General features: G+C 49.0%; 1 protein-coding gene across 1 annotated transcript in view; it reads right to left on the bottom strand.

The window, feature by feature from the left end:
• LOC140392865 (alpha-2-macroglobulin-like) overlaps positions 1–17,224 on the bottom strand; it is a 305,968-nt gene that overhangs the window by 150,921 nt on the left and 137,823 nt on the right. Inside the window, exon 14 of the mRNA XM_072478608.1 lies at positions 3,694–3,839. Coding sequence (XP_072334709.1) covers positions 3,694–3,839 — 146 coding nt within the window. The remainder of the gene's footprint in view (positions 1–3,693; positions 3,840–17,224) is intronic.

Genomic DNA, 17,224 nt, shown 5'->3' with positions numbered 1-17,224 from the left:
AGATTTTATCGCTTTTGATCTTACCCCGCTATGTGTTGTTGAACATGAAGGCGACCGACCGTTGGTCAGTGAGAAGAGTGAATCGCCTGCCGGCCAGGTAATGCCTCCAATGTCGCACAGCTTCAACGATCGCTTGGGCCTCCTTTTCGACGGAGGCGTGCCGAATTCCAGAGGCATGGAGGGTGCGGGAAAAGAATGCCACGGGCCTGTCTGCCTGGTTGAGGGTGGTGGCCAGGGCAACATCTGATGCATCGCTCTCGACTTGGAAGGGGGGGCGTCTCGTCGACCGCGTTCATCGCGGCCTTGGCGATGTCGTCCTTGATACGGTCGAAGGCCTGATGAGCCTCGGCCGTCAGTGGGAAAACGGTGGATTGAATGAGTGGGCGGGCCTTGTCTGCATAGTTTGGGACCTCTGGGCGTAATACGAAAAGAACCCCAGGCATTGTTTGAGGGCCTTGGGGCAGTGGGGGAGGGGGAGTTCCATGAGGGGGCGCATGCGATCGGGGTCAGGCCCTAGAACTCCGTTCTGAACCACATAGCCGAGGATGGCTAATCGGCTTGTGCTGAACGCACACTTCTCCTTGTTGTAAGTGAGGTTGAGGAGAGTGGCGATGTGGAGAAATTTGGAAAGGTTAGCGTCGTGGTCCTGCTGGCCGTGGCCGCAGATGGTGACATTGTCCAGGTACGGGAAAGTGGCCCGCAGTCCGTACCGGTCAACCATTCGAGACCCCGTTGGTGACGCCGAAGGGAACCCGAAGTGTGTGTGGGGTTGGGTTATGGGGATAGGGTGGAGGTGTTGACCTTGGTGGGGTGCTCTTTCCAAGAGCCGGTGCAGACTCGATGGGCCAAATGGCCTCCTTCTGCACTGTAAATTCTATGATAATCTAAGGAAATGGTAAAGGCGGCCGTCTGCTTCGAACGCAGTGTATGGGTGGTCCGCCTTACGGATGGGGAGCTGGTGGTAGGCAGATTTCAGGTCCACTGTCGAGAAGACCCGGTATTGTGCAATCTGATTGACCATATCAGATATGCGTGGGAGGGGGTACGCGTCGAGCTGCGTGTACAGGTTGATGGTCTGACTGTAGTCAACGACCATCCTGTTTTTCTCCCCGGTTTTCACCACTACCACTTGGGCTCTCCAGGGGCTGTTGCTGGCCTCGATGATACCTTCCCGCAGCAGCCGCTGGACCTCAGACCTAATGAAGGTCCTGTCCTGTGCGCTGTACCGTCTGCTCCTGGTGGCGACGGGTTTGCAATCCGGGGTTAGGTTTGCAAAAAGGGAAGGCGGGTCGACCTTAAGGGTAGCGTGGCCGCAAACAGTAAGGGGTGGTAAGGGCTCGCCAAATTTCAGGGTTAGGCTCTGGAGTCGCATTGGAAGTTCCGGCCGAGTAGCAAGGCAGCGCAGAGGTTGGGGAGGACAAAGAGGCGGAAGCCGCTGTACTCTACACTCTGGGCTGTGAGGGTGGCGATGCAGTACCCCCGGATCGCCACGTAGTGGGACCCAGAGGCCAGGGAAATTCTCTGGTTAGCAAGGTATGCCATGAGGGAGCAGCACCTTACCGTATCGCGGTGATGAAGCTCTCAGTGCTCCCGGAGTCCAGAAGGCAGGATATCTTGTGCCCGTCGACCTTCACCTTTGTCGAAGCGATCGCGAGGTTGTGCGGTCGAGACTGGTCAATCGTGATCGAGGCGAGACGCGGATGGTCGGCGGCGGTTGCAGGCGATGAGTGGCCTGATGAGGTGCCCGACGGGCAGGGGTCCTGAGGCGGGTAAGATGGCGGCGCCCACGGGCCGCACGTGTCCTGGGGCAGGCAAGATGGCGGCACCCATTAGTTCTGAGGCAGGCAAGATGGCAGCGCCCACAGGCCGCACGTGTTGTGGGTAGAGCAAGATGGTGGCGCCCACTGGCCGCACGTGGGGGGTGCCGGGACAATAGCGGCGATTGAGCGGGCCTGGCACACTGCAGTGAAATGTCTCTTCTTGCCACAGGCCTTGCAGAGTGCGCTCCGCGCCGGGCAGCGCTGCTGGGGTTGTTTTGACTGTCCGCAGAAGTAGCATCTGGGTCCCTTGGGGTTGGTTGGCTGCCGCGTGGCGCAGGAGTGGGGTTGGCTGGGGGCGGTCGCTGATGGGGTCCATGATGGGATGGCCATCAGCGGGGTCACGATGTACAGGGGGGGTGGGCCACGCGGTCGGGGGCATAGGCCTGTACGTTGTGTGAGGCAACCGTAAGCGAGAGGGCTAGTATTTTGGTCGCCGCGAGGTCAAGCGTGGCCCCTTCTAAGAGGCGCTGGCAGAGGTAGTCAGACCCTATGCCCGTAACGAACGCGTCTCTCATCAGCAGGTTCGAATGTTCAGTGGCCAAAACGGCCTGGCAGTCACAGTCTCTCACCAGGGCGAGCAGGGCACTCCGGAAATCTTCCACAGACTCACCGGGAAGTTGGTGCTGCGAGGATAGGAGATGCCTGGTGTAGATTTTGTTGGTCCGCTGATCGTAATTCTCCTTCAGTAGCGCCATAGCTTCTGCATAGGTCGGCGCATCCTGGACGAGGGGAAAAACGTTGGAGCTCAGTCGCGTGTACAGATTCTGGAGCTTCTGTGCTTCTGGGATTGGGTCTGGGACAGACCTGATGTATGCTTCAAAACAGGCTAGCCAATGTTCAAAGTCTTTTTTGGAGTTGTCTGCTTGAGGATGCCGCTGCAGGCAAACCGGCTTGATGCGGAGGTCCATCTCTGAAAATTCTCTGTGCAATAAATTGATGCACTATCAATTACAACGAGACAAGAGTAGAATGTAATCGAGGCTTTATTGTGGCCTCCTACAGCAGCTGACAAAATGGCTGCTGTACGGAGAGCACACACATTTATACTCCACCTACTGGGCGGAGCCAGCAGGCAGGGATCTACCCCCGTACCTGTAGTACAGGGGCCTTACCGTAAAACCCATTTCTACAGTATAATACATCAGTGGTGACTACCACAAGAGACATACAGAGAGAGAGAGAGACAGAGAGAGGGAGACAAAGAGAGGGAGAAAGAGAGTGGGTGGGAGACACAGAGAGAGGGAGGGAGATGGAGAGAGAAGGGAACAGCCAGAGAATGAGACAGAGTGAGAAAGGGTTGAAGAGAGAGGAAGAGAAATGGAGACAGAGGGAGAGTGAGGGACTGACAAAGAAAGTGAGGAAGGGAGACAGCTAGTGGTAGTGCAACAAAATAGAGAGGGAAGGAGAAAGACAGAACTATAGGGAGAATCAGAGTCAGTCAGGGAGGGAGATGCAGACAGAGGGAGAAAGAGAGAGAGAGACAGAGATTGGGAAGTAGAGAAATACAAAAACAGACAGAGAGGAAGAGAGAGAGAGACAGATGAAACAGTGTGGGAGATGGAGAGAATGTGGCAGAGCAGATTGGAGAGAGGGAGTGTGATAGAGCAGATTGGAGGTGGAGATGGAGAGAGGGAATGTGACAAAGCATAAATAGAGGGGGGAAATAGAGAGAGGGAGTATGACAGAGCAGATTGGAGGGGTAAATGGAGAGAGGCAGTGTGACATAGCCGAAATGGGATAAATGGAAAGAGGGAGTGTGACAGAGCAGATTGGAGAGGGAGATGGAGAGTGGGAATGTGACAGAGCAGATTGGATGGGGAGGTGGAGACAGAAAGTGTGACAGAGCTGAAATGGAGTCTGGAGTTGACCTCACCTTGTTCCGGAAACATTTGGAAACCTGGAATTTCGCGCTGTCACCAATTGTTTCCCCATCAGGGAGAATGGTAAAGACCAGGAGGCGAAAAGCCGGAGACATAGCAGCATTGATTGGGAGAGAGAGGTGGAAATGTCCTTTTGTACCTGGGGAGGGAGAGAGAGAGAGTGTGAGAGAGAGTGAAAGTGAGAGCGATAATGAGGGAGCATGTGTGAGAGAGAGAGATAGATACTGAGAGAGTGTGTGTGTGAGAGAGAGACAGTGTGGGTCAGGATGGCCATGCAGTCTAAGGCATTGCATTTAGGTCGCAATCTGTTCTGGAGATGTAGATTCAAATCCCACTCCCAACCTGTTTGGGAGCGGCACGGTGGTTAGCACCGCTGCCTCACAGCTCCAGGGACCCAGGTTCAATTCCGGCCTCGGGTGACTGTCTGTGTGGAGTTTGCACTTTCTCCCTGTGTCTGCGTGGATTTCCTCCGGGTGCTCCGCTTTCCTCCCACAGTCCAAAGATGTGCAGGTTAGATGGATTGGCCGTGCTAAATTGCCCCTTAATGTCCAAAAAGGTTGTGGGGGGGTGGTTACTGGGTTGCAGGGATGGGGTGGGGGCATGAGCTTAAGTAGGGTGCTCTTTCAAGGGCCAGTGTAGACTCAATGGGCAATGGCCTCATTCTGCACTGTAAATTCTATGAAGCAGAGTGAGAGAGCCACAGAGACCAGTAAAGACCAGGACGTGAGCAATTGGAAAGATATCAGTATTAATCTGGAGAGAGATGGAAATGTCCTTTTGCACTGCAGAGAGAGAGTGTGAGAGAAAGAGTGAGTGAGCCATAGAAAACGGTAAAGACCAGTAGGTGAGCAACCGGATAGATATCAGTATTGATCAGAAGAGAAAGGAGGAAATGTCCTTCTGTACCTGGAGAGAGAGAAAGAGTAAAAGAGTATCAAAGAGAGTGAAAGGGAGTAAGAGAGAGAGTGAGAGAGGCAGTAAAAGAGAGAGAAAGAGTGAGAGAAGGCGAGAGAAAGTGAGAGAGTGATAGTGAATGAGGGAGCCCATAACACTAAAGACCAGGAAGTGAACAATCAGAGAGATATCAGTATTGAACGGGGAAGAGAGGTGGTAATGTCCTTTTGTACCTGGAGAGTGTGAGAGAGTGAGTGAGAGAGTGAGACAGAATGAAAGAAATTGAGAGAGTGACAGAGAGGGACAGAGTGAGAGAGAATGAGAGAGAGACAGAGAGAGTGTGACACTGTGATAAATGTAGGGATTTCAGATATATTGTATTATAGGTATTTGGTGCAGTAAGGGTTCGTGTGTGTTTGACTGCTGCAGTCAAGTTTTTAAAATAAATTCTAGCCAGAGGTGGAATTAAAGCTATTAAAACTTGGGCTGATGGAATGTTGTTTTGATGAAGGGGGTTCCCTGTGGATTTAATTGGGTTCCAGTTTGTTAAGACTGTGAGGAACCAAATTGTCAGGCATTTTGCAGAAAAACAGGGTTCGTGAAGAGTTAGTTGGAGATGTGAGCAGAAGTCAAGCAACTCAGTTCAGTCAAACATATGTCTGCAGCAAGATGAGCAGTTCCTTTCCATGCAGTTCAGAAGATGTAATTAGAAGGTGAGCTGAAACAAGTTGAGAAGCATTTTCTCGAAAAATGCAGCCAGAGTTTCTTCCTGGTTCTGACAGGATTTAGGTATTTTTTTTAAAACAGTGTCAAAGGATCTCTCCTTCACAGAGAACATCTCTGAAAAGCAGGTATTCCTTAGGGCTAACTGTTATTAATTCATGTTGTTGAAGTGTTTCTTTACACTGTACAGGTTGGTGCTTCGGACAGGTAGCACATGTCGTGACCATGTCAGAGATACCTTTGTTGATGTCAGGCCAGTAAACTGCCTGCCTTTCTCTCCTTTTCCATTTCCCAATTCCAAGATCATGAATCTTGTGTAGCATCTCAGAGCATAGACTCTGTGGAATCACAATTTGATCATTTCTTAACAATAGCCCATCAACTACTGTTAACTCGGTTTGAATGTTTTGATATTGTGGACATCGTCCTTTTGGTCAACCATGCTGGAGATGGTGCATCACCCTCAGCAAGGTTGCATCTTTCTTTGTTTCTTGTTGGATAATCTGTAGCTTCTCATCAGATGCCGTAAGATTCTCTGTGTCATAATATACACACAAGTATATGATGGTGCACAGACAGACAGTGAGTGACACAAAGGATGATCAATGAACATACAGAACAGAGCAGCCAATCCCCAGACAGGACACGGCCACTATAGAACCAGGGGGCACTAGTTTTCCCGCTCTCTGGGGATGCAGCCTCTGAGACAGTCAGAGGCTGTGAGCAACAACTAGAACATCCACCATGTGGTAGTAAGATAGTCTGGTCAGGTTAGCCTCAGGTCTCCAGTCAACGCAGCATAGCGTCAACCCACAGTTCAAGCATGTTTAATAGTTAAGAGTTTAATAAAATAGAGTTGCATTTCTTCAAGTGTTGGAAGCCTGTGTCTCTCTCTGCTACAGTAAACGCAGTCCTCGCAGATCCAGTATATCCAACACATCATGGTACCAGTGAGTTATGTTTGAGTTTGACGGACCTACCTTGAGATAGTCTGCCTTTGACCAGCGATCACCCATCCGGTAACATGGACAGCGTCCACCCTCCCCCACCTCTCCGCATCGCCGGCAACCTCGGTGCAAACTGGAAGAATTTTAAGCAGACGTTTCAGCTGTATCTTGAAGCCATTGACCTTGAGGCCGCATTGGATAGCAGAAAGATTGCCCTCTTCCTCTCTACAGCCGGGGACCACGCTATCCACATTTTTAACTCCCTCACCTTTGCTGAAGGTGAGGACAAGACAAAGTTCAAAACAGTCCTGCTGAAGTTCGACAGCCACTGTGACATCGATGTCAATGAGAGCTTTGAACGCTATGTGTTCCAGCAAAGGCTTCAGGGTAAGGGTAAGGGTAAGTCCTGCAACTACGGCTCCACCTCCGACTCCATGATCCGCGACCAGATTGTTTTTGGTGTCCATTACGATCCCCTTCGCCAGCAACTCCTCAAAGTTAAGCAGCTCACCCTCACCATCGCCATCGAAACCTGCGTCCTACATGAGCACGCTAATGACTGGTCCTCCCATATCAAGGCGGCAGAGATGGCGCGAAAAGGCCCCCACGATGCGGAGCAGGTGCAGGCCGTAAAACAGCTCCACGGCCTGAGTCTGGATGAGGGCAGCCATTTCGCGCACTTTTCCCGGGCTCCTGCGCATGTGCACAACGACCGAGGCGACGGCGAGGCCGAGGATCGAACTGCGCATGTGCGCATATCTTTCGACCGCACCGCGCATGCGCGGTGGCGCACATAACGTCCTGGCGTCGGCGTCATGACGTGCAACAACATGATCCACCCACTTAAAGCGGCAATATCCCGCGAAATCTCGACGCTGTCTCCAGTGTGGCAAGCTTGGCCTCTACGCAGCCCTGTGCAGATCTGCTCAACTGCTCACCACACAACGATCCCAGCCGCAGCGCAGGAATGTCCGGTTAGTGCAGCAACTCATTGCAGACTCCGACATGGTTCCAGATCCCGACACTGAGGATCCCCATTCCGGGTGGGCATCATCACCAAGCATATGATGCTTTCCAAAAAAAAGGCTAATCCACTCCTAGGGCTGAGCATTGATCCGGACGACAAGTGGTGTGCCACCCTTACGGTCAACGAATCTCGCACACGCTTCAGGCTGGACACCGGCGCTTCAGCGAACCTCATTTCGAAGTCTGACCTGGATACCATCCACGTCAAGCCAAGCATTCTTCCATCGGCCTGCCAGCTTATCGACTACAATGGCAATGCCATTGCTGCCAGTGGCTCATGCCAGCTTGTGGTTTCTCATCGTTCCTCAAGAGCCACCCTGCGTTTCGAAATAGTAGCGTCCAACAAAGCTTCCTTGCTCGGTGCTCAGGCCTGCAAAATCCTGAATCTTGTGCAGCGGGTTCACTCCATGTCACCCGCTGAGGCATCAGCCTCGCCAGATGCCAACTTTCAAACCCAATTAGATGACATCGTAGCACGATACCACGGCGTCTTCGAGGGTATGAGCACACTCCCCTACACATACAAAATACTTCTGAAACCGAATGCCACATCCGTGGTTCATGCATCGCGTCGGGTGCCGGCCCCCCTTAAGGACCGCCTCAAGCAGCAGGTGTAAGACCTCCAGGACCAGGGCGTCATTTCCAAGGTCACGGAACCCATGGACTGGGTTAGCTCCATGGTTTGTGTCAAAAAAACGTCAGGGAAACTTCGCATTTGTATCGACCCCAAAGATTTGAATCGTAACATTATGAGGGAACACTACCCCATCCCTAAGCGAGAAGAGCTCACCAGCGAAATGGCTCACGCCAAGTTATTTACGAAGCTGGATACCTCCAAGGGGTTTTGGCATATACAGCTAGATGCATCCAGTCGAAAGCTCTGCACTTTTAACACCCCATTTGGTCGTTATTGTTACTACCGGATGCCCTTTGGCATCATCTCTGCCTCGGAGGTGTTCCACCGAATAATGGAGCAAATGATGGAGGGCATCGAGGGGGTGCGAATGTACGTCGATGACATCATTGTCTAGTCCACAACTCCTCAGGAACGCATCGATCGCCTCAAGCGAGTGTTCCACAGGATCCACGAGCATGGCCTCCGACTCAACAGAGCCAAGTGCTTGTTCGGTCAAGCAGAAATAATGTTCCTCGGCAACCATATTTCGCAGTTCGGTGTGCAGCCAGACGCAGATAAGGTGCCGGCGATCAATGCAATGAAGACCCCGGAGGACAAGAAGGCGGTCCTCCACTTACTAGGGATGGTCAACTTCCTTGGGAAGTTTATCCCCAACCTCGCATCTCACACCACAGCTCTCCGCAATCTTGTAAAAAAAAACACCGACTTCAAGTGGCTCCCCGCTCATGAGCGAGAGTGGCGTGAGCTCAGGGCGAAACTGACCAAGGCCCTGGTCCTGGCATTTTTCGACCCTGCCAAGGAGACGAAGATCTCCACTGACACGAGCCAGGCTGGCATTGGGGCAGTACTCCTCCAGCGCGATGAATCTTCCTCCTGGGCCCCAGTCGCATATGCATCGGGAGCCATGACCCCGACTGAGCAGCGATATGCTCAAATCGAGAAAGAGTGCCTGGGCCTCCTCCCGGAGATTGACAGATTCCATGATTACGTGTATGGATTCCCCAAGTTTACGGTCGAAACGGACCACAGGCCACTGGTTCACACCATACAGAAGGACCTCAACGGTGTGACGCTACGCCCACAGCGTATCCTCCTCAAACTCCGACGCTATGATTTTGACCTGGTCTACACCCCGGTTAAGGAGCTCATTGTGGCCGATGCACCCTCTCGCTCCATCACCACGCCGTGCGGGCAGTCGGACTTCGTCTGCCAGATCGACGCCCATGTTGGGTTCTGCGCATCCAACTTTCCGGCCACTGACGAAAGGGTTGTGCAGATTCGTCAAGAGACGGCCAGGGATACTTTACTCCAATGCGCCATCTCACAGCTGGTTGGCAGAAGGGCCAGTGCCCACAGTTCTACAATATAAAAGACGACCTGGCAGTGGTCGATGGCATACTAATGAAACTGGGCAGGATAGTAATACCACATAGTATGCGAGACCTCGTCCTCAGCCAACTCCACAAGGGTCACCTGGGGGTGGAAAAGTGTCGCCGGCGAGCCCGAGAGGCAGTATATTGGCCTGGCATCAATGACGACATCGCCAACACTGTCCTAAATTGCCCAACGTGCCAATGGTTCCAGCCGGCTCAGCCGAAAGAGACTTTGCAGCCGCATGAACTGGTGTCGTCCCCATGGACCAAGGTTGGCATTGATCTCTTCCACGCAAAAGGCCGGGACTACGTCCTCCTCGTGGACTATTTTTCAAATTACCCCGAGGTGGTCAGACTGCATGACCTCACATCAGCAACAGTCATCAGGGCGTGCAAAGATACCTTTGCCCGTCATGGCATTCCACTTATGGTCATGACAGATAATGGCCCGTGCTTCTTCAGTCAGGAGTGGATGGATTTTGCCCGACGGTACAATTTCACGCACGTCACTTCAAGCCCCCAGGGGCTGGTTTAGCTCAGGGCTAAATTGCTGGCTTTGAAAGCAGACCAAGGCAGGCCAGCAGCACGGTTCAATTCCCGTACCAGCTGCCCCGAACAGGTGCCGGAATGTGGCGACTAGGGGCTTTTCACATTAACTTCATTTGAAGTCTACTTGTGACAATAAGCGATTTTCATTTCATTTCATTTTTTCATTTCACTACCCCCAGTCAAATGGGAAAGCAGAAAAGGGGGTACACATTGTAAAACAACTGTTGTGTAAAGCTGCTGATGCGGGTTCAGATTCTCACCTGGCACTGCTAGCCTACAGGGCGACTTCTTTGTCCGCTGGCCTGTCCCCAGCACAGCTGCTAATGAACCGCACACTACGGATGATGGTGCTGGCTATCCACATCCTGGACCTTGACAATTTTCCGGTCCTGCAAAGAATGCAACTGTCTCGGGCCCAATGCAAGTCGGCGTATGATGCCCACGCCACAGATCTCCCTGCTCTGGTCCCTGCTGACCGAGTTCATGTTCAGCTACCTGACGGTGGCTGGTCTACCACAGCTGTGGTGGTCAAGCAAGTGGCCCCCAGATCATTTCTCGTTCGCATGCATGGTGGCTCTTTTCTTCGCCGTAATAGGCGGGCACTGCGGCTGCTTCCACGCTCGCCACCTGAACGTGATGTCCCACCTCGCCTGCTGATTCCTCAGGACACACCCTTTCAAGAGGTCACCGATCTGCCGTTTCTCTTGCCACCGTCTACGTTGGACGCAGCTCCGCCCATTCCAGTGCAGACGGCCCCTGACCCACCCTTGAGGCGGTCAACCAGAATTCGTCGCCCGCCACAGAGACTGAACTTATAGACTGAATGTTTCATTGCCTTGTGCTTCGTTTACACATCTGTACATATTGTTTCTTCCTACTTTGTTGTATGCACTCTATCTGCACTAGACACCTTCCCATGTAAATATGTTCATGTATTTTGTATATAGTTCAGCTCCTACTCATGTAAATACGCTCACATACTTTGTACATAGTCAGGCTCATACACACACCCACTATTTATTGACACATACACACATTTTTTGAAAGGGGGGAGATGTCATAATATACACACAAGTATATGATGGTGCACAGACAGACAGTGAGTGACACAAAGGATGACCAATGAACATACAGAACACAGCAGCCAATCACCAGACACGACACGGCCACTATATAACCGGGGGCACTAGTTTTCCCACTCTCTGGGGATGCAGCCTCTGAGACAGTCAGAGCCTGTGAGCAACAACTAGAACATCCACCATATGGTAGTAAGATAGTCTGGTCAGGTCAGCCTCAGGTCTCCAGTCAACTCAGCATAGCGTCAACCCACAGTTCAAGCATGTTTAATAGTTAAGAGTTTAATAAAATAGAGTTGCATTTCTTCAAGTGTTGGAAGCCTGTCTCTCACTGCTACAGTAAACGCAGTCCTCACAGACCCAGCTTACCCAACACATCACTCCGTACATAACTGAGTTTGAGCTTCAATGTCTCTGATAAATTCAAGTGGTGTGCTCTCTGTAGCAATGGATCTGGAAAACTTACCAGCAATGATGAGATATTTTCCAGTCGTGTATATCAAGTTAAAATCATAGCGCCGTAACTTCATCATGATAAGCTGTAGACGAGGAGTCATGTCATTTAAATTCCTCTCAATGGTGTGGACCAACAGCCTGTGATCTGTTTCCACGTTGGAAGCCCGTACACATAGTCGTGGAATTTAAGTATTCCCGTGAGTAATCCGAGACATTCCATTTGTATCTGTGCATATCTGCACTTTGTCGCAGTCATAGCCCTGGAAGCATCTGCAACAGGAACCCAAGGAACCCAATCAGATTGATCATTCTGCTGTAAAAGAACTGCGCCTATTCAATCCTGACTTGCATCAGTGGATATCTTGGTTGCTCTTTTCGGGTTGAAGAAAGCAAGAATCGGTGCAGTCATTGGTTGATGTTTAAGATCCACTTGTGTCCATTCGAAAGTGGTGGACTTTCTGATCAGATTGCGAAATGCAGACGTTTTCGATGACAGGTTTGAGATGACCTTGCTCAAGAAATTTACAAAACCCAGAAATCTTAGAACAGCCTTCTTATCTTCTAGCGTTTTCATATTTTGGATTGCAGAGATTTTTGTGTTATCCGGTCTGACACCTTGAGAAGATATGGTATCTCCAAGAAAGTTTAATGAGGATTGTGCAAATGTGCACTGTGCCTGGTTTAATTTCAGTCCAAACTTATGGATTTGTTGAAAGACCTTCTTTAAACGACAAATGTGTTCTTCTTTGCTCGTGGACCAAATGATTATGTCCCTTGCACCAGCAATACCGTCAGTCATCTGCTCCATTATCCTATGGAAAATCTCTGAAGCGGATATGAATCTAAAAGGCATGCGGTTAAAGCAGAAGCGTCCAAATAGAGTGCACAACAATCTGCTCGAGTCGTCAAGCTGCATCTGCCAGAATCCCTGCAAAACGTTGAATTTTGTGAAGATACGAGCATTCTCCATCTCGCATGTGATTTCCTCACGCTTGGGGATGGGATAATGTTCCCTGCTAATATATATTAGTTTAAGTCCTTTGGATCTATGCAGATTCGAAGATCTCAGATGGTTTTTTAGACATACTAGAGAGCTGACCCAGTCAGTCGGCTGTGTGACTCGAGAGATGATTCCTTATGATTGTAGTCGGTCAAGTTCTAGTTTCAACCTCTCTCGCAAAGGAGCTGGAACCCTCCTATGCGGATGAATTACAGGTTTTGCATCTTTTTTAAGTAAGATCTTGTACTGGTAAGGTAAAGTGCCCATACCTTTAAATACATCAGGGTGCTGTCGAAGGATATGCTGGATTTCATCTTCCATACGTAATGTGTCCTGAGTACTCATGTAGATTCTTTGAACAAGCTGCAAGTCTTTGCAAGCCTGAGCGCCTAACAGTGATGATCCTTCGTTTTCCACGATCTCAAATCGTAGCGTCTTCTTTACTTTCTTGTTTTTGACTTTGAGATGCAATCTGATTACCATTGTAGTCTTCAGCCTACATGCAGCAGAGAGAGAACATCTCATGTTCTCCGGGAATCGTCTTGAGATCCATGCTTGTCAGTTGATTGGCTGAAGACCCTGTGTCAAGCTTGAACGATATTGGAAAATTGTTAACTTGCACTGTTGAAGTCCATTCACTGCTGGAGTGGATCATATTTACTGGTTGAGGAGTGCTTGTTGTAGCTGTTGGTTCCTCACTTTTTTCAATTCCAATGAAAACGTGTTTTCTATGAGATATTGTTCTTTTCTGATGAAAAATTCTCTTCGTTTTTTTCTGCTCCGATGAATCTACACATCTGACATTGAAGTGCCTTTGTTTTGGTTTCGGAGTTTGAAATTGCGCTGTTGATCTACATTGTGAAGCATAAAGATTGAGTTTTCCAAACTTTAAACATTATTTGCCTTGAGGTGGACATTTCCCCTTTTTAGTGGGTGTTGCCAAATCGGTAGCAGGTCATGACGTCGTCTCTTTGATGCATGAGACACATTCGCGCATGCGCAGACTCATTTCCCTCAGTCTCGCATTTTCGTGTGAAGTGCGCATGCCCCTGGTTGGAGTGTGCGAGCACAAAATAGCTGCCTTCCGAAACGTGCTTCTTTACTGCCTGCAACACCATTTTAACACTCTCGACCTCGTGGTTGAATTTCGAGCCTTTTTCACGGTGATAAAATTCAATGTACTGGTTTTTACTCTGTTCATGAGATAAGCATTTTTCAATCGCGATTTTCAGCGATAAATCCTGCTGTCTTAACAATGCTTCTCTTAAACTCTCATCACTTATTCCATACACTATTTGATCCCTGATCAGCGAATCATGCAAGGCTGCATAGGTGCAAGTTTGTGCTAATAATTTAAGATCGGTGACAAAGCTGGTGAATTATTCCCCATGTTTTTGCAAATGTTTGTTGAACCTGAATCTCTCAAAGATTTCATTTGTCTGCGTTTTGCAATGGTCATCAAATTTGTTAATTATTAGATCAAATTTGCTTTTGTCCTCCCCTTCAGAGTAGATGAAAGAGTTAAATATTTCTATTGCCTGCTGTCCTGCCATGGATAAAAGCAGTGCTATTTTCCTCGCCTCAGTAGCGGTGGTTAAATCATTTGCCTCTAGATAAATCTGAAACTGCTGTTTGAATAGTTTCCAATTGGAATTAAGATTACCGGTTGTCTTGAGTTGACGTGGAGCTTGAACGTGGTCTATTGAGGTGATTTTTCTTTGGATTCAAATGCTGTGAAGCTTCCCCAGTTGAATAGTCGGTACAATTTTTTAAAAAAAAATTCTCGCTGTTTCTAATCTAACCTAATCTAGTACATTTTCGTGAAGTCATAAGCCTGGTCCCATGTTATATTATATTTGTGTAATATCTTGTTGCTCATTTACTTCTTTCCAAGATGGTTCTATACTCGATGTTCATTAACACTCAAAGTCTTCAATGAGAGCAAATATTATTTATTGAGCAACAATAACAATTAAACTGTGAGTTTGTTCTCTCTTCAACAACTGCACTAGAGATTAAATTAACAAGATTAAATATATATTAACTGTGATTAACTATACCTGCTTTCTCCCTCTACCTCTGGTCACGAGTCACTCCAAACGCAAAGAGGTGAGAACTCTGCTTGAGTTTGTTTTTTATACCCATCTCTAGTGCTGCCTTCTAGTGGATATCTAACTTTTACTTCTGTATATTAACCCTTTATATACATACAGATATGCAGATCACTACACATAGCATCACGGGCTATGCCACAGAGCATACTGAATCAAAGGGGATATGCCAGATCAGTCCAATTAGCGGCTTGCGGCGGGAGGACGGGGGGTTCGGTGGGGCTGGGACGGTTCAGTTCTAAACCAAATGTCTGTGATTTTAAAACCATCCGGCAGGACAGGTATTAAGCGAGAAACACAAAACAGACCAGGATGTGAGCAAGGTCCTTCCAGTATTTCTTTAGCAGATGCTTCTCAACTTATTTCAGCTCAGCTTGCAATCAAATAAGTCTGAACTGCTTGGAAATCTGGCTACAGACATATCTTTAACTGAACTGCAAAGAGCAAAATGCTTGACTCCTGCTCACAGCTTCATCAAAAACGTTTTCATTAGAACGACGGAGGTTTGGGGGCGACCTGATTGAGGTCTACAAGGTTATGAGAGGTATGGATAAGGTTTAGAGGAGATGTATAAGACAGGTTCTTTACGCAAAGAGTAGTGAGTGCCTGGAGTGCGCTGCCAGAGGAGGTTGTGGAAGCAAATACATCAACGTTGTTCAAAAGGCATCTCGACAAATACATGGATAGGATGGGTATAGAGGGATATGGCGCTAGGAAGTGCCGAGGGTTTTGGTCAAGGATGGTTTCATGACCAGTACAGGCTTGGAGGGCCAAAGGGCCTGTTCCTGTGCTGTACTGTTCTTTGTTTAACTGACCTGCTTTTCTACATAACGCCTGATGCCTTAGCTCCACCCAGTAACAACATAATCTTACTGAGCTGAAATCTAATCAACTCCGCAGGGAATCCCCCTTAATCCAAACAAAACTCCATTTGCCCAAGCTTTTTGTGGTTGATTAATTGCACCCCAGGCTCCCAACCCTTAAAACCAGGATTCTTTAAAAACATGACTGCAGCAGTCTCACACATACAGTAACCCAATCTTTTCACCCTTACTGCACAAAATACCTGAAATGCAGTGCATCTAAAATCTCTACATTCATCACAGGCAGAAAGAAAGAGAGAGAGAGACAGAGCGTGAGGGAGACAGACAGAGAGAGAGAGACATTGAGAGAGAGAGAGAGCCACAGAGAGAGAGAGAGAGACCGAGGGAGGGAGACTGAGGGAGAGACAGAGAGAGAGTCCGAGGGAGAGAGAAAGGGAGAGAAACATTGAGAGGGAGGGAGACTGAGGGAGCGAGACTGAGGAGGGAGGGAGACTGAGGGAGGGAGATGGAGGGAGGGAGACTGAGGGAGGGAGACTGAGAGAGGGAGAGACAGAGAGACAGAGAGAGCGAGGGAGGGAGAGAAAGAGAGAGAGGGAGGGAGAGAGCAAGAGACAGAGAGAGAGGGAGGTAGACAGACAGAGGTAGACAGAGAGAGGGAAAGAGAAAGGGGGGGAGAGAGAGAGAGGGAGACAGAGAGAGGGAGAGACAGAGAAGAGGCAGAGAGAGAGACAGAGAGAGAAAGAGACAGAGAGAGAGACAGAGGGAGGGGGAGAGAGGGAGGAAAGAGAGAGAGAGCAACAGATAAAGAGCGACACAGAGGGAGGGAGTGATGGAGAGAGACGGAGGGAGACAGACCGAGGGTGAGAGAGAGCGACAGAGAGCAACAGAAGAGAGAGTGTAACAAAGAGAGAGACACACAGAGAGGCACAGAGAGAGACAGACAGATAGTGAGAGAGTGAGACAGAGAGTGAGAGAGATAAAGTGAGAATGACATAATGACACATTAAATCAGAGCGGGGTGGGCCTCCAGCCCTTTGAGCCTGCTGCTCCATTCAGTATTGTAAGGGCTCTGCCTGGGCTTCAATTCCATTTTGCCTTCCTCTCCCCAGATCCCTGAATAATAGATTCTAGCATTTCCCCAACAACAGGTGTTCTTTTAATTTTGCTGTTTTCTCTCTCACCTTTCCTGACAAGCAGCCGACTTCCAATCTGAGGGGAGTAAAAGGGAGTGTGGAAAATCACAGCCAGATTATCCACATAACTTTAACATCCAACAGAGTATATGGTTTTCCATTTTTCCATTTACTCCCTGTGATGTTCTTTGTTTTCTGAATGAGGATGGCTTTGAGGTGTAGTGTATCACAAAGAACATCAAGCTACGTTTTGAACAAAGCTAGTTTATCAACACTACAACTAAATAAATTTGACTTGCTTGCTAAAATATAAAAGATTACAGATTCACTAAATTATGATTCCAATTACAGAACTCCTGATAACACGACTATTCTCTACCTCACCTAACAACCTTCTCCCCGAATCAAAGTATTCACGTGATCCACGTGTATGCGCTTGATCGCCATCTAGTGATTGGATGCAGTTACAGTAAATTTTAAACCCTGCATCATTCTTACAATATACATACTGTCACACTCTCCCCTCCGCCCCCACCCACAAAGGATATAGTCATGAATCGCCTCCACCGCCTGACCCCCTTAGGACAAACTTGATTTTCTTCAACCTGAGAAACTCATACAAGTCTCCCAACCATGCTGCGACCCCCAGTGGCGTAGCCGACCTCCAATTCAAATGTATCCATCTCTGGGCAATCAGAAAGGCGAAGGCCACCACATCGACATCCTTCTTCTCCGGCAGCTCCGGCACCTCCGACAGCCCAAAGATCGCCACCAT

Source organism: Scyliorhinus torazame, chromosome 16 (assembly GCF_047496885.1).
Source record: "Scyliorhinus torazame isolate Kashiwa2021f chromosome 16, sScyTor2.1, whole genome shotgun sequence".
Taxonomy (NCBI): domain Eukaryota; kingdom Metazoa; phylum Chordata; class Chondrichthyes; order Carcharhiniformes; family Scyliorhinidae; genus Scyliorhinus; species Scyliorhinus torazame.
Note: the sequence above shows the minus strand (reverse complement) of the source record. Positions and strands in the feature narration are given on the sequence as shown.